This window comes from Lutra lutra, chromosome 17, assembly GCF_902655055.1.
Source record: "Lutra lutra chromosome 17, mLutLut1.2, whole genome shotgun sequence".
Classification (NCBI taxonomy): Eukaryota; Metazoa; Chordata; class Mammalia; order Carnivora; family Mustelidae; genus Lutra; species Lutra lutra.
In genome coordinates, this window is record NC_062294.1 from 3,882,119 (window position 1) to 3,906,053 (window position 23,935).

The window sequence follows — 23,935 nt, forward strand, 5'->3', positions numbered from 1 at the left end:
GTGAGCTGTGTGGGCACGAACGTGCACTCTTCTCACCGGCAGGCACTTCTTCCGTCTCTCTGGCCACAGCTCACTCCGCTGACCCAGTCACCGGGCGTGAGGCCCGGGGCTGCTTTGGCTGCAGCAGCCGGTGGGTGGGGGGACCCGAGCCCACCGCCCGCAGACCCTGTCCTGGAGGCACATCCTTGGGCCGAAATGCTGGCAGGAGGTGCCGTGGTCTGGTTTTGCATCCTGTGACCGTCCTTTGCCTCCTGTCCCTGGAGGATTTCTGGACGCCCGTGGTATCCAAGTTTTCCGTGACAACGTCAAGCTGCAGCCATGAGTATGAGACCCTCACGTGGGCGGTAGATCTTTCTCACGAGAGAGGCTCGGCTCTCGTCCGTGATCGACACACACCTCTCCAAGCAACCGCAGCATTGGGCAACCCGTCTTCCCCTTTCTCGCCCTTTCTTCATCATGTCTCCCTCACGAAGCTTCCATAAACACGCAGGCCGTCCACTTTCTCTTCCTAGGCCCCGAGCGACGCAAAGAAACAGCTACCACCCGCAGAAATCGGCTCTCAGAGAGGCCGGAGCTCGTCCCGCCTCCACCACTTGTCCGCCGGGTGGCCTTGAATGACGTGTTTTGGCCCCAAGAGCCCTTATTTTCTCAGTACAAAGGGCGGGTCATCATCACAGGTAACACTTTCAAGCATTCACCAAGGCAGGCCCTGCTGTGGGAGCTTCCTGTGCAGTGGCGGAGAAATCGCTCAACAGCCCTGCCAGGTGGGTATTATTATCCTCTCTTAGCAGACGAGTGGAACAAGGCTCAGGGACATTCAGGGATTTGCCCCAAACCACTCAGCCGGCAAACAGCAGAGTCAGGACTGCCCCCCGCGCCACCCCCCAGAGCCAGCAAGCTGTCCACCATTCCTCATGGGACTGTGAGGGCCGGAGAGAACTATCTGGAAGACGCAACAAGCCAGGGCTTGAACGCAGGCTTGTCGCCTGCGGCAGTCAGGAAACGTTAGTTGATAAGGCAAGTGGCACCACCGTGATCATCACTGCCACTGTCACCGCGAATGCTCCAGGGACTGTCGTCCCGGAACAGCGGCATCAGCGTCATCCGGGAACTCGTTACCAACGCAGATTCTCTGGCTCTTCTCCAGACTCACTGAGTCAGAAAGGCTGGGGTGGGGCCCAGAAATCTGTCAGAACAAGCCCTCTGGGGGATTCTGGTGTGTGCCCAAGGGTGAGAACTTATCCAGCCACCGAGGGAGTCAGTCGGGGAGGACAGATGAGAAAACCCAAGGCTCAGAGTAGGAGAAAGGCTCACCCGCCATCTCACAATCGGGTCTTAACTCGCACCTTGTGACCCAGACCTTGCTCTCTGGGCTACATCCTGCTGCTTCTCCTGCCTGCAGCTCACCACGAAGGGAGGGGACTGGCCAATAACGCACTCCCGGTGAGCAGGCAGGAACGGTGGCATGATTGGGCCCTTCGAAGATTTGGAGACAACTCTCCCAAAATAAATCTCTTAGCTAAACAGACATTTTCCAAAAGGCATCATCATTTCCCAGAATACAGAGTGACCTAGAAACCGAGCCCAGAAAAGAACCTTTGAGATGGACGGAACTCCCTTCCTTCTCTCCTTACTCCTCCCCTCTCCTCTCCCTGTCTCCCCTCTCTTTCTCTTTCTTTCTTTCTCCCTTCTTTATTTTTGGAAGAGCTTAATATTTAAACATCAACTAATTTAGTATCTTCATTTATTTATTCCTTCAACAGACATTAACTGAACAGTCATTATGTGCCAAGCCCTGGGCTGAGCACTGTGGTTCCAAGAGCTCGAAACCCTGGAGAACAAGTTAAAGACCACATATAGGTCTCTACTCCCATGCCTGTTCCCATCAGTGTAATTATGAGTACAGGTACATTCCAGCAAGGCAGAACAGGGGAGGACAACAATACCTAGAAATGATGTTCTTAAAGAACCTAAAACATAGTAAAATTTTTACATTATTATTAATTTTCATCAAGTCCTCTTTGCATTTCTAAGTTTTAAAACAACTTTATATGTTTAGCTGCTACGTTGTTTGGTGCATACAGATTTTATCTCATACCTTCACAAACTGCACCTTTCGTGTCATTCCACAAGAATTGTGTTGTCCCATTCAGTATGTTTAACCTTAAATTCCACTTTATCAGACAGGAATATTGCCAATGCTGCTTAGTTGTTTCTCTGTATTTGGCTAGAATCACGTGGCCTATCTCTTTATTTTTAAGTTGTTTTAAAATCAAAGTTTGGCTCGAACATTTCATTTAATAATTGATATACAATATTTTACTCCATTAAGCTTTTAAAACTCAATTTTGGCTGAATGCCTCCTGCGAAGAAAAAGACTCAAAGAGTAAAGGAAAAAGATGGGGGAGAAAAAGGTTAGCCATGAAGACTGCTTTGACTTAGTGACCTCAGATTTACAGGAATCTGGAACCAATGAAGCAGACGGAGGCAAAGATGGTGGTGGTGTGTGGGAGAGAACAATTAAGATGAAGACGGAAAAAAGCTGAGTAAAAATGTTAGCTGGGGATGGGTGATGCTGATCTAATCAGGAAATGCTAGGTCTCAAAGATTCCTTGGACTAGAAAATCTCCGCGGGCTCATTCTACAGAGAGGTACACAACTTGGCAAGAGGCTCACACAGCCTGGTGGACAGGGCTGCGACCACATTCCCATCCTTTGGGACACCATGTGTCTTAACCCCGGGTAACTGGAGGGAACAGACTACGTTTTGGACGATTCACTCAGAAAAATCAGGCTAAAACTTCCTTACTAAAGTTAGCAAGGAAATGTGGAAGAACAGACTGCAGTGTGGTAAGAGTGGTTATGAACAAGTTGTCATTAGTGTAATTTATATTTCCTTCTGTGTGCTTTTAGCTAAGTGGGGACACACAGTGACTAGAGTGGACCAGTTCTAGAAATGCATCAGGAGAGCTGGAAGGATGACTGAATTAGCTGGAGAAATGAAGGCTTAAATACGTGATACCTGAGAGCCTTCACGTTAAAAACGCACACGAATGGGGAGGCACGATTCAATTTACCGAACCATGAAAACATTCGCACACGATGAGGTCCCCAGGCACCTAAGACCACGCGCACACACCAGTGGAAGTACCAAGACAACCACACACACGGGGCAACCAGGGCCGGGGGCGCAGAAAGAACTTATCTCAATTTCAATCAAAGCACGGGAATGAGATCTCGGGTTTCTGGTATCCAGACCTTAGAACATTGTTTCTGAGGTCTGAGCATGCTTGGAGAGGAGGCCACTGAAAAAGTGGGCATACTCACGTCTGCATAGATGTTAGTTCCAAACACAGGAGCCCAGTAGGATGGCTCGTCTTTGCAGTGTGCTGGACACCGAACCCTGGAAAACCAGAAACATGCGTGTGATGGTTCTGATCGGCAGAAGACAAAAGTTCTTGAGAAGCAGCTGGCCTTCCCCATTTGGATTTCAAGATCTAGCGGCTTACCCGGGAAAGGAAACTATCACACAGTTAACTCTTTAAGAAAAATAACATCTCTTCCCACCCTAGCAGTGGTAAAGCTATTTTCCCTCTTCGTAAACACCGCATATAGAATTTTCCAACTACGTACAAAAGAGACACGCAGAAATGACACGGCGAAAGAGGATAAATGCATAAGAGAGTCGAATACGGGATTGTGAGATAGGGTACCTCCCGTTCTCCGGCGTCAGCCAGTTCATATCATGGGCACACTATGGAGATTATAATCAATCGACTTTGTCAAAGGCCACTTTCCTGTGTGAGGGAGGAAAGGGTGGAGGGCCCTCACCTCAGTGAGTCAAACTATCCCAGGGAGGGGGCACTGATAACCTGCGGCCGAAGGGGTCAGATCACCACTGGGTCAGTCACCACTTCCTGCTGTAGGCAGAAAGGATGAGGAGAGCACCTCACACTGGAAATGGGTGGGTCTTAGGCCGTGAGAGATATTCAAACCGGGGGGGGGGGAAAGCATGAACTTTATTTAAGAAAAGGTTTTTTTGCCTTTATCTGGAACATGTTGCTGGAGCCAAGATGGCGGCCGGAAACCATCTGGCCCCAAGAGAGACAGGATTCTGGCAGGGAAGAGAGCCCAGGCAAAGGCAGTGAGAAGCTAAAACAGTCTGGAGGCGTGGGGGAGGGGACAAGGGCGGGCAGAGAGGAGGAGGATGTGCATGTGAGATGCTCAAAAAGAATTTGGACAAGAAAATTCTTGCCTACTGTTTCTAGAATGGCAGGTCAGAAACCTGTCTCTTCTGTACTTGCACTATGTCAAGTTCTTTGTTGTTGTTCATTTGTGTTTTCTGAAATAACTTCCTTCTGCTTCTGCTTAAGATTTAGGTTAATGATTTAATATTCAGTAAAAGGTTGTCCTCCTTGATTGAACATGCAAAGGGGGTCAGCGTGGTGATGGCTGTGGCCTTGGGAGCCTGTGAGAAAGCCCCAAAGGGAACACGGACCACAGAGTGGGGGACCTGGGGTCCCCGCTCAGTGTCTCCTCCCTCACCAGACCCTCCTGGGGCTCTTCCCTGCTCATACCTTGGGGGTGTCCACAGGTTAGTTTAAGGTCAGTCTATAAGAAAATCCATAGGCCTCAAGGCCCCCAGAGAAGGAGTCACAGCTCCAAGAGGACCCATTAGGTACGTCAGAAGCAGATGTTACCAAATGTTACTTTATTTCCGGTTGCATCACCCTCCAAAAATCAGCCAGTAAAGTTTGGCGGCGGGGGGGGGGGGGGGGGGGGGGGCACGTTTAAAATCTACTCTTTAGACAAACTGTGGTCCAGGCACAGACTAGAACCCTGCACGGCGCACGGCGACAGGAGAGAAGAGACCACGGACGTGCTCGTGGCACAGAAGAAACTCAAAAGCATTACGCAGAGGGAAAGAAGCCAGACACGAAAGGCTCCATACTAGGACGGCTCTGTTTAGGCGAAATGCTGGGAAAAGCAAAATTATAGTGACAGAACGTAGACCAGTGGTTGGCAGGGACACGGGGGCAGAGGTGGAAGGAGAGGGGTGACTTAAGGCAACTTTCTCGCATGCTGGACACTTGATCGTGGTGGTGGCAGCATGATGGGGCCGTCTGTCGAGACACATCAGATTGTACACTCACAGTGGGTGGGTTATATCGTGTGCAATTTACACCTCAGAAAAGTTGGGCTGTCATGAGCCGATTCTCAAGTGACCCAGAGAAAATGTCAGAGATGAAGCCCAAGAACTAAGGGGCGGATAAAGGGGACAAGGGACCCCACGAAGCTTTTAGTATGGTGATTCCCCGCTGGGCTGCTCCCTGAGACTCAGATCTCAGTGGTCTGGGCAGAGGCCTGGGAAATCCATTCTGTTGATGTCCCTCAGGCAATTCCAACCCCACCCGCCCCCTGCCACCCCACAGCCATGGTGGAGAACCAGAGGTCTCGGGGAGAGGTCCAGTGGGTCTGGAAGCCTGAGCACAAAGCAGTCGGTTTCCTGGGCATCCGCACCAAAGGGCCACGCCTAGAACTTGGTTATGCTTCGCTGCATGAGACGACACCCCACCCCAGCCCTATGCCTCCTTCCCTCAGCCCTTGTGTTTGCAAAACCAGAGGCCAGTGAGCCTTACCTGGGGCAGTGGGTCCCCGCCTTCTCGAACGGGCAGAGCTGAGCGACGGAGCTATAACAGTCCACGTCCTGCACTGGGGAGAGGAACACGGCGGGAAACGGTCAAGTCATTGGCAAGCCTGGGTCTCAGGCCTCCAGCCTGTGAGATGGCCCGCCGGCCCCCAGGTCCTAGGGCCTCATGGGACCCTCTCACGGAGGCGGGATGAGAAGCCAGCAGCGGCTGAGGCCTAGCACCGCAGGCACCTCACCTCGGGCCCCTCAACGGGCGAGACGCCCCACGGCCCGAGTGTGTCCACAGCTCCCCGGAACCGACGACATCTCTCATTGCTCCCCTCCTTGGTCCTCATGGCAGGTATTAATCTAATTATCCAGAGGAGGAAGTAGAGGCCTAAAGGCCAGAGACTACCCTAGGTCTGCACGGGACATGGTGGGAAGCGGGTTTCTGATTCCCCGCCTAGAGCCCCTCTTCAAAGTCACTTGTTTTTAACAATGGAGGTAAGAAAGAGGCTCTTACACTGGCTGCCTGTGGTCTCTGAGCACATGTCCTCAGCTAGCCCCAGGTGTAGCAAACCTTTCCCAAAGGGCCAGAGGCTAGCTATTCCTGGCTTGGCCGCCGTATGGACTACATGGCAACCACTCGACTCTGCTCCTGTAGTAGAAACCAGCCACAGCAGACATGTAAATGAATGGGAGCGACTATGTGCCAATAAAACTTCATTTGCAAAGACAGACGGCAGGAAGGATTTGGCCCCGAGGGTGGTCGTTTCCGTCAACCCCTGGTCCAGCCTATCATTTGGACGGGCCCGAGATCTAGGTAGCCATCGGGGACTTGTTCTGTACCCCACGGGACGCTGCACAACGGAAGGCGGGGAAGGTCATTAAAATTAGGTTGAGAACACCACTAAAAGGCACAGAATAATACATCATTATTTAATTCTCTTTCAATTCTTGAAAGCGTATCGATGCATTACCAGTGCAAATACTGTTAATCATCGGGAAAATAACCCATAAAGGTATCCACCAAAATGTTCACAATGTTATCTCTGAGTGGCGGAAACTGGGCCAAATCCTTTTTTTTTTTTTTTAATGCTTCTTTGTATTTTTAAATTATCTGGAATAAATAGGCATTACTTTTGTAAAATGGAAAAAAAGCTGCTACATGTTTTTCTAAAAACACCTAACCAGATATTCCTGTATCCAGGGCCTACGGCGACAAGCACCACTTTCCCAAAGGAGAGGAAGGGTCGTCGGGCCAATTTCCTGAGGAAGCATCTCCGCTTGCCTGGGACCATTCCAGTCAAGTGCCCAGGCTGGAAAGTTCAAATTCACAGCTCCCCTCTGCCTCTGGCATGCTCTCCCATGGATGCACCCCACCCGGCCACATGAACGTGCCCTGGGCAATAGAAAACACAGGCAATAGGAAAGCGAGGCCAGAGAGGGCAAGTACGTGCCACGTGCTTCTTCCTGTTTCCCTTCGGTGTTCACGCAGACGTTACTGGTCCATCAACCCCCGTTTTCTGATGAGCCCAGAATGGTGCTTCAGCACCCTTCTCACAGGCTCCCGCTGCTACTGTCCACCAGGAGAAACGGACTCTTCCTGTCAGGCGTTCTAGACCCAGGCATTAGAATTTTTGTGACACGCAGCTGGGATCCCCAGTCCTGTTTCTGGTTTAGCAATTGAAGGCCAATGCCACGTTCAGATAGGTTTAGAAAGTAGTTAAAGGACTGACCTCATCAGGAAAAAGCCTTTACGTGCTGAGAACAGCAGTGTTAGCAGGCATCAAATGCATTTAATCAAAAGCTAAGGAGAATGAAAACTCCAGGGAAACTCAAGATAACCTGTGTATTATGGTCACACAGAAAAAGACTGGCCAGCTTACCTTTCACTTTTGACACCACGAAGGAGCTGGAAGGCTTGTATTTGCTGGAAAAGAAAACATGAGCTAAATGCAAACAGACTCATTCCTAAAAGAGCAAGATGGCTCCTGCGTTTGTTTCCAGCCTCCACTTTTTATCCTCCTGTCTTTTTAGATTCCTACTGCCCGAAAGCTCTTAGAACATCCCAGAATAGGACTCTTTAACCTTCTCTGTGCCGAGAACCCCTCTGACAGCCTGGTGAAGCCTACGGACCCCTTCTCAGGATAGTGACTTTAAAAGGCATATGATAAATTTAAAAGATTGACAGGGAGTCAGTTATTAGTGATGCTTTTTGTTTTCCAAGGATTAAGGCGGCTTTGCGTCTGAGTGATAGCCGAACTTCCTTGTGAGCGCAGTAAACACACGGTCGAGAGGCCAGTCTTCTAACCACTATCCTTTTAGGGTAATCATGGCAGAGACCGGCTTTTCAGATTCTCCCCTGCCCCCCGCAACCGGATTTCTCCCAGTGAGAGGGTCGCTGGCCCCGCTAACGCTACTCTGGTTTGGGGCTGGTATTCATACAGGCAGGAAATACATTTCAATTAGAAGTTAAAGAAAACAAAGCTCTGATATTTGTGTGGATGTCTGCAGACTCCCTAAAACACAAAGAACCCCGCTCCAGATGCAAAGTTGGCCCCCAGGAGGGCCCAGAAGCGGCTCTGGGACAAGCATGCCAGACCACGCGGGGCCCAGACCTGGCTGGTGCCCGTGCTGAGCCTTGCGTGGCTGGCGTTAGGTCACCCGGCCTCCGAGAACATGTTCTTTGCTTCCGGTTAAACTTCCGCGCTCATGTTTACACAACCCCGGAGTCCCTAGCTAAAACGAAGAGAGAATTTTGCAAGACCTCTTGAAGAAGCAGGCCTTTCAAAGGGGAATGACTCATGTGCTTTCTGAAGTGTCCTGAGCAGAGCTCCCTGGAACACACACATAGGGGCTCTGGTCCCCATGGTCCTTGCTACAGACCTTGGGATAGGCACTGACACAGGAAAGTCTCTTGAGGCGATGCGCCGTGGCCCGGGGCTGTGGGGGGCTGAGGCAGGGTCCCCAGTGTCCCCGCTAGGCTGGGCTGGGTTCTAGGTCCTGGATGGGGAAGGGGCCCCTGGGTGTGGGGTGGGGGAGTGTTCTCAGGGCTCTGGACAATAGATCTTTCCTTGCAACGGTGGGAGAGGAGTCACATCATGTTAAAAACTGACTAGCTGTAGCTCTGGGGATGAGATGGGGGTCAACTCTGGGTCCTACCAGGGCCCTCTTTCACAAGCAAGGTGCTGCCACCCAGAAGGGATGAAGAAATTAGACCAAGGGCGCCTGGGTGGCTCAGTGGGTTAAGCCGCTGCCTTTGGCTCAGGTCATGATCTCAGGGTCCTGGGATCGAGTCCCGCATCGGGCTCTCTGCTCAGCAGGGAGCCTGCTTCCCTTCCTCTCTCTCTGCCTGCCTCTCTGCCTACTTGTGATCTCTGTCAAATAAATAAATAAAATCTAAAAAAAAAAAGAAAAAAAAAAGAAAAAAAAGAAATTAGACCAAGATGAGGGGAGGGGGCAGAGCCCATTGCCGGGCTCCGTGCTCCCCAGTTCCTTTATGGCTCTGACTCTACAGACAGACCACGATGTGGCCTTCCCCACCGCGAAAGTCAGGATGGGGAGGATGGCCTGCCCAGCGTCCATCTGCAGACCTAGCTGTAAAACAGTATCTTCCACCAAGAAAAAATAAATCAATCTATTTTAAAAATGGAAAGCCTCATTCTCCAGAAAGAAAAAAAATGCTATTCAAGAATAAACCTATGAACTCAAGGATGGGAAGCAAAGAGAGGGTCAAAACTCAGCCCAAAGGAAACACAGGAAAACCCACGCAGGGGGTTTGATCTATGGAGTTAAGTCTTCATAGGTTTTTTTTTTTTCCTGCTTCTTTATATTGTCGGGTGCTTCTCGAAATTTCAACAATATCTTCATAACCAGGAAGAAGGAACCCTCATCGTAGTTACCTCAGAGACTCCACGCCATTTCTCTCAGACCGGACGAAGAAGGGGACCTTCCCGTTCCTGGTGACGTCCACCAGGCCACCTTTGGCGTCCAGGATACCGTAGTGAATGGCGGCCCGGCATATGCTGGACGACTGGGGGCAGGGAGGGGGGGGCACCGTAAGTATGTCTGAATTCACCTTTGTCCGGGCTTCTTTAGAAATGTCCAGGGTGTTTGTCCTCAACCCACAGAAAAGCCGCAATGTCTGGCCAAAGCTCTCCCGTACTTCTGACTCACCTTTCTCTAGAACACGGCTTTGTTCCTGGGGTTGCTTATCTCAGAAAACTCATCCGAGGGGCTTTACGAGCGGAGAGCGGTGACAAACGGCCCTTTCTCCCCATCCAGTGGAGCATGTTAGCGCCCAGTCTAGGATGGAGACTCCCCTTCCGAGGGGGAGCCCCCGTTCCCCAAAAGTGGCTTTACTAGTCTGCACGCCCACAGACAGGCACGGGTCGGCTCTTGGGCAGAGGCAGGGGAAGGAAATCCTATCGTGTGAGAACCACCTGCCTCCCTTCCAAACGCACGACAGCCGTCCGCACGGGCACTTACACTTTCATAGAAGAGAGTCCCGAAGACCTTGGCCTGGTTGTTCAGACAGCCCGCGGGGCACTGGTACCTGATGGAGAAGAAAGATTTTCGGAGGTGAACGTGTTGAGGGGCTCTCGCCAGGAATCTACCCGGGTTCGTCTCCTTCAAGAGCTCGACTCTGACCTCAGAGAGGAGGTCCAGGGACGCGAAACCCGCTGCGTCCGGGAGAGTCACGATTTCCCCAGGCTGGAGTTCACGCCAACACCATTCCAGGCTCAACCGGGCCTTCTTTTCATGTGTTTAGGACTCATGGTGAAGGCAGAGGTGCAAATTCAAGGACAATTCACAGAAGACAAGCGGTTTTGAAGGTGCACACGTACATTCTCAAACACCCATCGTCAAAGAAGGTACAACTGGAGAGGACATGCCTCCTTCCAGGTGTCGAACCACAAGGGTGTTTTTTGTTTTTTTTTTTTTTTTATAGAATAAAATCCAGTGAGGATTCTCCTGCTCCCCTGAAATGCCTAAATCAATCTTTCCAGAAAGCCTTAAAAATTTGCTTTCTCCCATTCTTGAACTTTCCTCGTAGGCATATAAACCCGAGCCAGAGGTCGGAAAGTTGGACCCCATGTTATTCCAAGTGTCTGGCATCATGAAAAACTAGAAATGAAACCAGCACCGCCCAAGGAACAGCCAAGCCTGTGTTTGCACGGCCGTATGTTGGAGTCTAATGCGTTCCCCGAGCAATGAAGTCTTTGAAAAGTACGTGACTTGGGAAAACTTTAAATGAAAACGGTAGCTCACAAGCTTCAGCGTCAGCGGTGGGAACCTCCCCAGGGCCCAGAGAACACATGGGAAGGGACTATATCTAATTGCTACAGATCAAGGAGATGCTGTGACACTGTTTTTTTTTTTTTCTTTAAACGCTGGCGGGGGTGCTGTTTTCCTGAATTACTTCCCCTAAACAAGAACACCTTTTAAAGTCGGGGGGCGGGGAAGGGCCCAACAGATATTATTTTGTCAAAGCACCAGGTGATGGGATGCCTTCGAGGAGACAGACGGTGGACGCACTTGAATTATATAGTTCTCCATCAGTGGCCTCAGACAGTCCCTCTCCCTGCTTGCAGTGGGTCCCAGCAAGCCCCGACTCTGGAACTTTTTCAAGGCTATCGATGCGTGTTCTCCGAACTTCTCATTTTTCCCACTGACTACTCAGGCGTGATGCTCTCATAATGAGCTTGTGGCCCGGAAAGGCACAGCAGCGCAAAGGGACCACTGAGTGTTCCAGACACCCCAGAGCTGTGCAGACATGCCCAGACACCGTGCATGGGGACGGTGGAGCCACCAGCCCTCGGTGCCACAGGCTGCCCATCTCACCGGCAGACTGGCCGATTTCCTCTGCAGCACACGCCAGCCAGCTGCTCGGGGGACGCATGAGCCCTGGAGCGACCTCATCCCGGGTTGCTCAAAGTCTACGGGGGGGCGTCCTCGGGCCAAACCAAATTCCAAAGCCCCACAGCATGAAGTAGGAGCCGTCACCTTCTCTTTTAAGTAATATGGTTTGCCTTAAAGGAACAGCTGCCAGAAACCTGAGCAAGAGGGGTAAAGACCACTCGTGACCACGGACATGGTTTTCCAACCGTGAACCTGAGGTTCCTCGTAAGGCTGCTGCACCTGCTGGCCATTTGCTGCCAAAAAGAGCAGCCTAGCAACCGCATTGCCAAAACCGAACCCATCCTTCTTGGCCACCAGTCTCCAACATCTGGATGGACAAGGCTGAGTGAGTCCATCGGCGAGATGACCTCATCTGACGACCAGGGAACACACTGGCCCGCGGCCTCTGTCAGTGGCCAACACCACCAGCTCACGTGGGCCCTCCCATGGCCCCTGCCCTGACATCCCCTGCACTGCACCCCGGGCCACCATGTGACCCCCTTCACGCACACAGCTGGAGTGGAGCCCCGACCTCACAAGGTCTCCTGGGGGTGATCGGACCCTCCGGGAACAGTGCACAATTTCTGTAGTCACCACGGCTGGAGGTGGGGGTGCTCCTGGCATCCAGGGCCTTGAGGCCAGAATGCTGCTCATTCCCTACAGGCCACGGGACAGCCTCACCACAGAGAATCATCAGCCCTAAGTGCCACGAGCACCAAGGTCAGAAGCCCTGCTCTGGGCCGAGAGACACAGGTCATCTTCGAGGGCCAAGCTTTTCTCAAATGCCGGAGGGACCTCGGAGACATCACGGTCCATCTAACCTATGACGCGTCCCACCCCCCATGGCCGGCCCTTCAAAGGAAGGGCTGCGGGCCTCCATACCTGAGGGCCCGGCCCAGACCTCACCTGTTGCACGTAGATCCTTTGCACTTGTCCTTCATCTTCGTGTCACACCGGACAGCCTGGGCTGGGAGAGAAGGACAAGAGCGCACGTCACACCAACGGGGCATTGGTCTGAGGTAAAAGATACCACCCCGTACTCCAGAGAACTTTCTGGAACATCCTGGAACCCATGTCATAACCCGAGCAGGAACACTTGTGGCTGCAGGCTTCAGCTGTGAGGCTCGAGTCCCAGGCCTGGCCTTTCAGAGTAGCTGGGTGATCCTGGACGGGGCCTTCTTCCCCAGTCTGAGGTTCAGTTTCCACAGAAACCAGCGGGGACAAGTGTCACGGGTGCTGCTTCTGCGAGCATTTGCTGAGGGAGTCAGTGTGACCTTGGAAGGGGGCCTAGCCCACACCCAGTGCCCTGAAGCCCTGGAGGGTTCTGGAAGGGTGGGCCTCACAGCCTCCTCCAGCCAAGACGAGCTCTGTCAAGCTCTCCTTGTTTATTTTCTAGGGACACAGGAGAATCTGGGCACAGTGTTACAGTTTGATAGTGCGACACTGGCACACCCATGAGGACAGAGATTGCTGGGGCAGAGCAGGGACAGAGCAGCCAAAAAAGCCCGGGGTGGGGGCTGTTCAGAGAAGCATGAGCTCGCCCCTGCTCAGGGTGAGGGGGCCCCACTTTATGCCATTGGCAGCTCAGGGGGACATGGAGAACCCCAGGCAGACAGCCCAGGCCTGTGTCATGCCTGGGGGGAAAATGTCCCTAGGGAGCCCCAAACCTTCCATTAAGGGGCTGGATCGGGGACATGGAACGTTGGGCTCCAGGCGGGGCTGGGGAGGGCAGAAAGAAGGAAGCCGTGAGGTGAGTGCGCGGGCAGGTCAGGGGAAAGCCGGACGAGGGCTGAGTGCGACAATCTCTCAGTGGAGGGCCTCCAGGAGCTCTGAGGGGAGCCATGGGAGGCACTGTGCTGATGGGCTCAGAGCCGACACTGGGTGGCCCCCGTTATGGCAAAGATCCGCAGAGCAACCCCGGGTGGGCCTTATCGCCTCTTGTATGGATGAGCAAACCGAGTCTCACAGAGGCTAGTGGGGGTCCGGTCACCAGCGAGCCGGCCTGGGGAGGCCCATCCTGCTGGAACCTCCATGGGAACCCAGCTTGAGCCCAAGCCTCCTTTCAAAGGAGAAGGTCTAACTTTGAAATGCAGGCGGGGGGGAAATGCCACCCAAGCCCCACTCCCACGATGCTTGCTTTGGAAAGGACTTAAAAATATCATTTTTTAAAATGCCGCTGCAGGGGCGCCTGCATGGCTCAGTGGGTTAAAGCCTCTGCCTTCGGCTCAGGTCATGATCTCAGGGTCCTGGGATGGAGCCTGCTCCCCACCCACCTCTCTGTCTGCTTCTCTGCCTACTTGTGATCTCTCTCTCTGTGTCAAATAAATAAATAAAATATTTAAATAAATAAATAAATAAATAAATAAATAAATAAATAAATAAATGCTGCTACACTTCCCCGCTGTGCCCCACTGTTTGCTGACCCGGAGACCTCTCGGGCTGCCCCCTGCCCCCCACCACCGCCCAAGCACAGGCAGCCCGAGGGCAGAGGACAGAGCCGTACTCACTCATGTAGCTCACGGCAGACGCCTTCTTGGGCTTCGTGGGTCTGACCACCCTCGGCTGGACCCAGACATGCTTGTCATCGGGAACGGGGGCCACCTCCACTTCGTTCATCTCGTCGGTTTCCGGCTTGGGGCTGGACGTCAAAGTCTCTTCTTAAGAATGAAGAGGACGAAAAAGAGAACACGAAGCGGGGGATTCAGCAAAAATGCACTTTGCAGGGAAAATGGCAACGGGGAAACTGGACTGGCTGGAGGTTCTCGGTCACAAAGGGTCGGGCCCGTGGCCGAGAAACAGTGACGCTGCAGAGCAGGGCCGGCCTGGGGGTGTCCTAACACCGAGGCAAGGCGAGGCGAGGCAGCCGAGTCTCCGCGGGCCGCGTTCGCCATGGAGCCGGGAGCAGTCGGGCCAACCTGGGTGATCCCAGAGGCTTCTTGTCCCTCCTCCCACACTCCACCACCTGCCCAAGGAGGCAGCTTCAGGGGCCGAGCCCAAACCGGCACGGTCTCCCCTGAGGACCCTCTGGCCCCCGGGTTTGCCGGGGAGGGGTCTCCACAGTCTTGTGCCCACGTGGTGCAGGATGACCCGCGTCGGTGTCTTTGGACCACGATGCACCCCGGCCGCAGGCCCGCTCTGCTCCCTTCCGCACCCCCAAGTCCTCGCTCACCAAGCCGACGCCTTTCTCTGCGCCGGAGCTTCGCGGCCCGGCACATAGGACCCGGCCAAAGTCCCCGCTCCGGTTCAAAACGGAGTCTCTCCACTGGATCCCGTACGTCTCCCACCCCGGTGTTCTCTCTCCTACAACCATGCCCCACAGCTTTAGCACGTTAATTAGCCAAATTCCATTTCTCGGGAGCATCCGTGTGCCTTTCGGGTTCGTCCTGAGAGACACCTGGAAGCGCTCGTCAGAGCCCACCTGCAGGCCATCAGGTACCGAACCATGAAGCCCCGCCAGTGCACAGAACAGTCCGGCTGTTTTTATCTGCCCGTGTGGCCTTGTCAAGGACTACGTGGTGTGCACCCTCGTGGGGGGTGCGGGCCTCCCACTTTAGTGCGCACGCCCATCCCCCAAGGGTGTCTGAAAACCAGAGCTGGAAAGCCCCATCTAGGGAGCCCCTCCCAGGCCTCTCTGTGGCACTGGATTAAAATTCCAGCGGGGACAAGGGCTGGTGAACACCCGAGGCTCGTTCCCGGTTGTCCTTAGCAGTGACCGCTCTGCTCCAAAGGGGGACCAGGTGTTTTGTGGCTACGCAAAGCAAGCATCCAGAGCCAGGGCCAATTCTCCAGGGCTTTTCAAGGCCGGAATGTGCTGCTTCTGTTCCAGGGGCCCGTCCCCGTCCCCACCCCCACCCCCCAAGCCATGCACAGCCGCCATGCCACCTGGGTGAGGAGAGCGGGTGGGGTTTAAGCCGGGGCAGTCCGGAGCCCAATGCCATCCTTATCAGAGCTCTGTTGACAGCCATGAGGCCACCACCACCTGCCCCTCCCACCAGCTGCCAACTCCCCGGGGCCAGGAGCCAGCCTGCTTCATCCCTGTCCCTCCCCCAACACCCCAGACACCCGGCTCCCAGCCAGCTTTGCTGAACAAAATCTGCTGAATGAAGGATGAACTAAGCCGTAAAGAATTCTCTCTTTGGGTTCTTTCAGGAAAAAAAAGAGAGAGAGAGAGAGAAGAAAAGAGTCCCAGCTGAGTTTGAAGACCTTCAAAAGAGAATTCTGAAATCACCACTTGGAGGCCAAAGCTATAGGCGAAATCTTTAGGAAGACGCTGGGTTTGCAAACGCCGCTGGGCCCACATGCTCCGTCCCGGGTCTGCTCTTGCCATCAGTGTGGCTCTTCAGTTCTGCCCTCCCTGCTGGCCCGAGCCGTCTCAGGAATGAGCCGGGTTTTCTTCCACTGGCCTTTAGGATTTTTATACCTCATAATCGCGGCTTTATTCGGCCGAATATAGTTTGGCAGAGCCATCTAAAGCGTTTGAGGGTCACTATTTAAGAAAATGGGCAGACAGTCCTCACCCTCAGACGCACACATGAAAGGGGATGCTCACCCAGACGACAGCCTGTATTTGAGCACATCCCAATTAAGATCCCCTGTGCGGAGCAGCGCGGGCCTAGGGAAGTTCCACGCCCAAGTTCACCGCAAGGTTACTGTGTGCATGGTCCATCCTGGACCCGAGGTCTCGGGCCCCATGTCATTGCTTACAGCCCCCTGCAGACGCCTACCTGGCTCTGTAGGTAGTGACAGAACTCACACTGACTCTCTGCCAGCTCGGTGCTTCCTTGGCCTGCGCGCCTCGCTCCCTGGGAGGCCCGATCGGCCCCATTTCACAGACAGGAAAACCGAGGCTCAGAGAGGCTAAGAGACCGGCCCAAGCTCACACAGCCAAGTGTGAAGCTGCCCGGCCACACAGCCCGCACTCTTCATTGCCACACAGGTTCACAGTTTCAGGCTGGAGAGACGGAAACTTCTCCAATGGTCTATCTTTAACCCTGACCCAGCCCCATTATAGGTCAAGGCCTTTCAGGGCCCCTCAATTGGTGCTGATTAAGTAGCTTATGCAGATAACCAGCTTTACCAGAGACTTTCTGCCTGGTTAGCTAAGAAAGCTGGGATGCCTGCCAAGGGGACTTGGGAGTTTTCCACCAAAAATAAAGAAACAAGCATAAAGGTTTCATTGGGTGGGTAACCCAGCATCTGAGGTGTCTTTGTGTGCGTGTGTCCTTTGAAAATGACCCTCTGGGCATATGGGCAGTATATGCATTCGCCCGTAGGCAGAACACAACTGCTCTGTGACCCCGGAGCCCTCAGAGCCTACTGGCTATTGGAACAACAGGTGACCAGGCATCCAGGAAGAGTCTGGGGGTAGAGAGAGCATGGGAGCAGGTGCACTGTCTGTGTAATCAGGGAAGGCTCCCTAGAGGAGGTGTGACACCAGGCCTGTGTTTCCAAGGAGGAGAATGTATCTGCCAGGTTCACAGCACGGATGAGCCCCCTACCCCCAAGACCTACAGTCCCCACCAGGTGAGGAAGGACCCCTGGCAAGGTGACAAGTGCAGTCATACCTCCCCACCCCCACTTCTTGGAGTGGATAACGAGTGTGTTTAGAAAGGGTTCTTGTGCTAGCCGTTCACATCCTTCTCTGGGCATCCTCCCGGCAAAGCTTTTACAGACAGACTCTTACTGCCACTGTTACAGACGGGCAGACTGAGCCCCAGGCGGCACGCGGTATGCCCAAGCACACAGCTCTGGGAACCATGGAGACGACTCCTGGACCTAGCAGCTCTGGCTTGTGCGCCTGGAGGCCCTCCCGGAGGGGCTGACAGACCCTGAAAACAGCCCTGCGATCAGGCTCGAGCAAAGAACGGCAGGAGATCTGAGGAGAATCCTCCACGGGCCTCCCTCTCCTACGCTCCCCAAATTGGCTCTTGGGACCTGACAAGGGACTCGCCCCTCCTGGGGGACTGGACGGCAGCCACGGGCTCTGCCTGCCAGGGACACAGGGAAGGGCCCGGACAGGCCCGAGGGCCAGTCTCCGCCCACGATCTTGTCCTGCCATGACCCCCACTTCCAGGCAGGGAGACTGAGGCTCCCAGAGAGGGGGCGGCCCACCCAGTGGCCCACAGCTGGCATGTGGCAGGAGTGCTCCTCCTGAAGCCAGCACGCTGGGCTCTAGCACCCGGGTTTTGTGGATGTGGGACCCGGAGCAGGGATTTCCGTGGAGGGGTTCGCTGAGGACCAGCATTTGGCGCCCTGCTTGGAGACAGAGAGTCGGGGCAGGCCGGCAGGACACACTGCTGTTAACAAGCCTCCCCGTCTCCTGGGCTCTCGTTGGGCAAAACCAGCGGTGACCAGCTGGCCGGGACAACAGGACTCCTGCACCCCAACCGGGTCTGGGACCCCACACCCCAGCCCACCTGTCTCTGCACCCCAGAGCCCCCTGGACTGCCAAGAAAAGCCTGGCGTGGAGACTCGCTCGCTCCTGCATGCCCAAGCCTCCGGGGAGGCCCCTCTCTGCTGTCCCAGGGCAGCCGACGCGGCCACATGGACAATACGTCCCAAACACAAACACTCGGGGAGCCCCTTGGACCCACTTCTGTCCCCCCGGGGCTAGAGCCTGAGAAAATACTGCAAAACATGAGCAACCATTCAGGCACCAGGATGCGTTACTTACAACAGCGGGGACAGTGGAAAGGTCCCGGGAGGCCAACTAGAAACAAGGGCGAGGACTCGTGGCAGACACTCGGATCTGCCCGGGGCCACGGAGAGAAGGGAACCGTGAACACTTATGACAAATCGGGTGAGGCATCCGTGAGGGGCCAACGAGTGGAAGGAAGGAGGCCAGCAGGCCGGGGGCAGGGCAAGGCCTGCCAGCCTGGAGGTCACCTGGGATAGGCGCAGTCCTGTTTGTCGTGTGTCTGTAACCAAACCGTGAGAGCCGACCACAGCGGGGACGCGTGTGCAGCCAGCGGCCAGCGCAGGGTGGGGCCATGGGAGAGGCCTCCTGAAGGGATGTGCGGGCACAGCCCCGTGTCCCCAAGGAGCCGGCGGGGGCTGAACTCCAGGGCTGGAGAGGGGGTCTGCCCACCACCCACGGCTGCACGGGCAGGAGGAGGGGTGGGGGAGGGGCGCCTTGACTGCAGTGTTCAGCTGGCCCGTTTGACGACAGCCCTTCCCTGGCCCACAGACAGAGGGGACAGCCACTGGGGGTGGCTTCCGAGTCACTTCCTACCTCGGTAACACATGTTGTTCTTACAACCGCCCCCATAGCTGGGCGGGCACTCGGAGCAGGGCCGGCCGGTTCTGTACGGGGCTTCTCCGATCCAGTTCCCCCTGCGGGGAACACCAAAAACACCGTCAGGAGGGGCCGCCGCCCGAGCGCCGGGGTCCCTCCTCGCCCCTTTCCTGGGCTGTCCAGGGGAGGAAGGAGGGTGTGTGTGCCACGTAAAGAGGAAGAGGCTGCTGCACGGAGCCTAGAGAATTCTAGAAGAATCCCGGCAGGAGCTGGGACACCTCCTTCCTCCCCAGCACCGTGGTCGTGTCGCGCTGCCCGTGTCCTGCCTTACATGACTCTGAACACTGTCCACCACCCCCCACCCCAGCCCCAACACCTTCATCCTGGAGAGCTGCCGAGATCTGCCCTGTTGAGCCGTTTGTCAAAGCAGTAAAAGTATGTTCTAGGAAGGAGCTCGTGTTTACTAAGCTCCTACCGACCAGGTCCCTCCGTCCTTCTGACACCTTGGGGGGGCGTGCTGGAGTTCCACCCTTTCTCAGAGGAGGCCACGGGGGCTCGAAAGGTTAAGTGACTTGCCCAAGGCCACACAGCAAGCAAGTGGAGGGGCTCGGAGCCTTTGAGCACTCTGCCCTCAGGGTTGGGACCAAGGTCCGTCCAGATGTCACTGACACCGTCCACTTCCGTCTGAAGTTCCTGGTCATGAAAATGGAGGCCGGTCAGGGCCTGGTTCTCCAGGGACCAGGTAACGGCTGTGGAGCGGTGTCCCTAAGCCCCTCTCCCAGAGCCTGGGCCTCTGGCAGCACAAGCTGGAGCCAAGCATGACGGGGACCAGTCTTTGTGATTCCTTCTAGAAACTTCCTTCAGGGTTGACCTGGTGGGCTACTCAGGAAGGTGATCCAGAGCCCTACCGATAAGCCAAGCCTGGCCCTGGCCTCCCCCAGCCTCCCTCCACTGAGCAGTCCAGAGCGACTCCCCAAGTGGGACCCCTGCCCTGCCTGCCACGTGACCCCACCGCTGCCCTCAGGCCTGACCCTCTGTCTCCTTCTCTGTAACAGGGGCCAGAGCAGGAGGTTGTACAGTGACAGAGTGATGGCATGGAGGCCCTCAGCCCAGGGCCCTGTTCACGGTGAAGGGATGTCAATGGTGGTAGTTACAGGGGTACGCACACATCACACGGACTCAGTGTGTGTCTCCCCACTGCCCACTAATTGCCACGTTGAAGCCCTAACCCCCAGATGGCTGTGTGTGGAGACGTGGCATCCCAGGAGGTGAGTGAGGGAAATGAGGTCACAGGATAAGGCTCCAATCCACCAGGATCAGTGTCCTTAAGAGAGGGGACACTGGGGAGCCCCACTCTCTCCCTTGCTCCCTTTCTGTGCACACACAGAAGAACGGCCACGTGACGACACAGGGAGGAAGGGAATCAGCAGCACCCAGAGGTACGCCCTGTCTCCACCTGGGACTCATGGCCTCTGGCCCTTGGTCATGGCCACGCATGCTGGCTGGCCCACGCAGACACGTGTGGGGTTTATCAAGCCACACACTTGAGACATGCGTACCATCCCTACGTTATTCTGTTTTTCAAGAAGATAGCTGGGCTCTAAGAAAGGCAGATTCTGTTTCTGATAGAATCTTCAGGTGTATTTCTTTTTTTTATACAAAGAGTCGAATTGAAATATCCATCACGCCCCACTGCTGGTCCCCACTCTGCTGGGGACCCCGCCACAGGGGGCCAGTTACTGCTCTTCCACTGGGCTGGCGTCCCCCTTCCCACCAGCAGTGACCTAATCCACCTGCCCTCACGCGGGCCTGTGGGCTGCTGAGACATGGCCAGCACAGGCATGCCAGATGCGCGACAGAAAATCTATTTTCCTCCTGACCTCAGCAATTCCCCCACATCCCACCTCCTCACGGCCTCTCCTGACCCAAAACAAATGAGTGAGGTCATCCTCATTTCATTCAGTCCCTGAGCAAATATGCTAGGAGGGCATCCTGTGTGCAGGGCCGGGGCAAGGGTGGGAGCCAGCCCTGTGGCTGGCATGCAAACCACAGGCTATACACGGGGAGGGCAATGCTGTGAGAAGTGGTATATTATTTGATGAGCAAAGGAGGTAAGTCAATAGAGGGACAGATGGCCCACTGATGACATCAGGTTGCTCTGAGGAAAAAGGGGGCTAAGACACAGGCTCAGTGTGGTCTTTTCTAGATGGGAAAATATAAAAATGCAAAAACTAGGTTTAGCGTGAATACATTTCCCAGAGTGATATCTGCTGTGTATTTTCATCCCACTGGCTATGGCACACCCCACGGTTGGCCAGCCAACAGCTACTCCAGCTTCTGATTTGCTCTGGGAGGCCTAGAAGATGACTTGCAAAGCCAACTGGGCAATTTCATTCACTGAAGCCAATTACGGGAGTCTCCGCCTCCCCCACCATCGCCCATCTGTGAGTGGTCTAGTTCTGGTCAATGACAGAAGGAGAAAGTGGGCCAGGGCTGAGAAAGGCCTAAGAGAAAGCACTTTACTACCATTCTTGTCCCTTTAGTTTGGGAAGATGTGATGCCCGGTGCTCTGCAGCCATCTTGGAACCATGAGGACAGGCTAGTACAGCAGGGGAATAGAAAGAGCTTGAGTCCTCACAGACACTGCTGAGCTTTTAAGCTTAACTGGATGCACCGATCTCTAGATGTCTTGTTATGCGAACTAATGAAGAGACCTCACCATTTAGTCCAACTTCCCTTGGGTCCTCCATGGCTGGACAACGCATCCCAACCCAGACAACCATGATACTTGTTCTTACTTTGGAGAGTAATTACAGACGAGGTAGACCGCATTCTCCCAAACATCTCCCCAAACGTTCATCCTCTGGCAGGTGTTCACAGCACAGCCAATCTTGTTGGTGGCGGCCCAGACTATCTGAAAAGATGACAGCCACGTGTCAGAACCCCAGACAAGGCAGAACAGGGCTACCTAGTCTGCCCTGGATCTCCAGGGCGCTGGCCCTAAAAGGGTGTATGTTGTGAAGGGGTGATGGACCAGAGTTTTTCCCTAATCCCTGAAGATCCGTATGTTTGTTAAACACACACACACACACACACAGGCACATGCACACACATCCCAAAGAGAAACAAATCACACACAAGGAAAATGTGCCAGCGACAAAAGGACTACCACACAAGTTTCTAGCACTTACTCCCAGTTTCCACACCTGTGTCACAAACGCACGCTCAGCCCAGCAGCCAGACTTTAAGGAACACCAAATTAAAGGGAAACATTATGGTAATGACAGAGTGGAGTCTTCCAACCGGGGAGCAGGTCTGCAGGGCCAGGTGAGTGACGGGGTCTGGGGGTGCTGGGCTGAGGTCACAGTGAGGGCTTCGGGACTTACCTGTGTGTAGTGGGTGCACATGGGCCCAGAGCACCTCTCCGGACACCAGGGGTTGCACTCGTGGGGGTAGGGGTAGGTGTAGTCCTTCACCTCGTCATACCAGGACTGTACGTGGAAGCCGGGAGAGCGGTACCTGCGGGGCAGACCAGCTGGTTACGTCCCGGCCACCACCCACCCAACAGACCGAGACCACGGCTCACAGCACAGCCGTCCACAGGGCAGGCTAGAGGACAGGGCTGCCGTGGGTGAATGGCCCCAAATCCTGTCCAGCACCTGCTGTAAGTGCCTAGAACCCAAACTTACAAGGAGCCCCCCTGGCATTCCCAGAGTGCCTGGGTTCCAGGAGTGTCCCTGGGAGGCCCACAGGCCACCTGTGTGTGCAGGAAACGTTTGCCTGGCCCCCAACAAGTCACTATTTATATTACAATTACGTATTTATGCCCACAAACCCCCTATTTTCCAGGTGTGATTCTTTAAAACAACTTGATTGACGGACATGAGCCCCTTTCAAGTCAATGCAGAGAAAAACGGCAAGTAAGTAGCCATCCGGGTAATGCACAGACGGAACACCAGGGAAGATCTAAATGGGGCAAAACCAGCCCGCGATGGGGGACAGGTTATATGGGAGAGCCTAGAGGCTAACGTCTCCATATCGTCGTGGCTGGCTTCATTCCTCACCTGCTGGGGAGCAGGGGGAAGACCCAAGGACTCAGATACGAGGTCGAAAATAAATAATAGAAATAGAACTAAACGGAAGATACAGAAACCTGCAGAGAGGCAGGGCTCTGCAATCACACGGGCAAACCCTTTCCAGAACTTTCTATTTCAAGTCTAATCCCCTGAGCCCTCCCTTTCCCCCACGCTGGTCATCACCACGGGTGGCCACAGCCCCTCACTTGGCCCCACCCGCCCAGGTTGGCATCGTTTCTTCCCGGGAAAGAAAACAAACCGGACACAGATCCCCAGTCAGCGGCCCCAGCACGAGTAAACAAAGCGGTTTCGATAAAGAGAGAAGACACAAGGGGTCTGGCCATGTCCGAGAGCACTGTGGTGAGGCGGGCAGTTAGAGGTCTTGTAACAATTACTGTCACAGCCCAGAGCGCCTGGCGGTGGTCAGTGACGTGGTCGGGGCTGGCTTAGGGAAGGACGCTGGCAGCCACACAGCCATGGAGCCACAGGGCTGCGTGGGGACACCCATGCCCGTCCGTGTCCCCGGAGCGCCATGGACAGGCTGCTACGGGGGCCCGGAGAATGAGGGGGTCTCTTGGGGAAAGCAGGTCGGCACTGTGGATCCCGCAGGGGCAAGATCTTTGGGTCCTCGGCACCATCCGTCCCGGCACTAAGCCTGACCCAGCCACCGCAGGAGGGGCTCCAAGAACGGAGAGGCTAACTTTCTGCCTGTCGGCTTGACGGCCTGAAGGCAACCTTGCCCAGGATCAGCAGGACGGCCACGGAACAGAAGACGGGTCTGATCGTGCATGAGAAGGAGGGAAAGAATTCAAGGCTGTCCTGGCCACCGTTGCCACGATGAAAAAGTATGCGCCCACAGCCAGAGGCTACACAGGAGTCCAGGAATATCCCGGCTGCCGAGCCAGGCCAGTGGAATGATGGGTTTTCTCCCTGTAGACGTTTTCTTTTCATGCGACCAGAAGACTGGTTTTATAAAAAGCAGAATTCAGCAGGAGACCAAAAATAATAATAATTAAATAATAATAACAGGTGTTGATTCCCTTCTGCCAGGTTCCATCTGGACCCCTCGCGACACTGGCTCAAGTTCTGTTC

At 54.6% G+C, this 23,935-nt stretch overlaps 1 protein-coding gene across 2 annotated transcripts in view; it reads right to left on the reverse strand.

Moving 5' to 3' along the window:
• The window catches only part of CRISPLD2 (cysteine rich secretory protein LCCL domain containing 2), a 59,966-nt gene that overhangs the window by 14,872 nt on the left and 21,159 nt on the right, over nucleotides 1–23,935 (reverse strand). For both annotated transcript variants that reach the window (XM_047711627.1, XM_047711628.1), the window contains exons 4-13: nucleotides 22,154–22,286; nucleotides 21,566–21,681; nucleotides 18,765–18,865; nucleotides 14,041–14,190; nucleotides 12,440–12,500; nucleotides 10,121–10,187; nucleotides 9,535–9,665; nucleotides 7,519–7,562; nucleotides 5,640–5,712; nucleotides 3,328–3,403 (exon numbers count right to left, since the gene is read on the reverse strand). In XM_047711627.1, coding sequence (XP_047567583.1) covers nucleotides 3,328–3,403; nucleotides 5,640–5,712; nucleotides 7,519–7,562; nucleotides 9,535–9,665; nucleotides 10,121–10,187; nucleotides 12,440–12,500; nucleotides 14,041–14,190; nucleotides 18,765–18,865; nucleotides 21,566–21,681; nucleotides 22,154–22,286 — 952 coding nt within the window. The remainder of the gene's footprint in view (nucleotides 1–3,327; nucleotides 3,404–5,639; nucleotides 5,713–7,518; nucleotides 7,563–9,534; nucleotides 9,666–10,120; nucleotides 10,188–12,439; nucleotides 12,501–14,040; nucleotides 14,191–18,764; nucleotides 18,866–21,565; nucleotides 21,682–22,153; nucleotides 22,287–23,935) is intronic.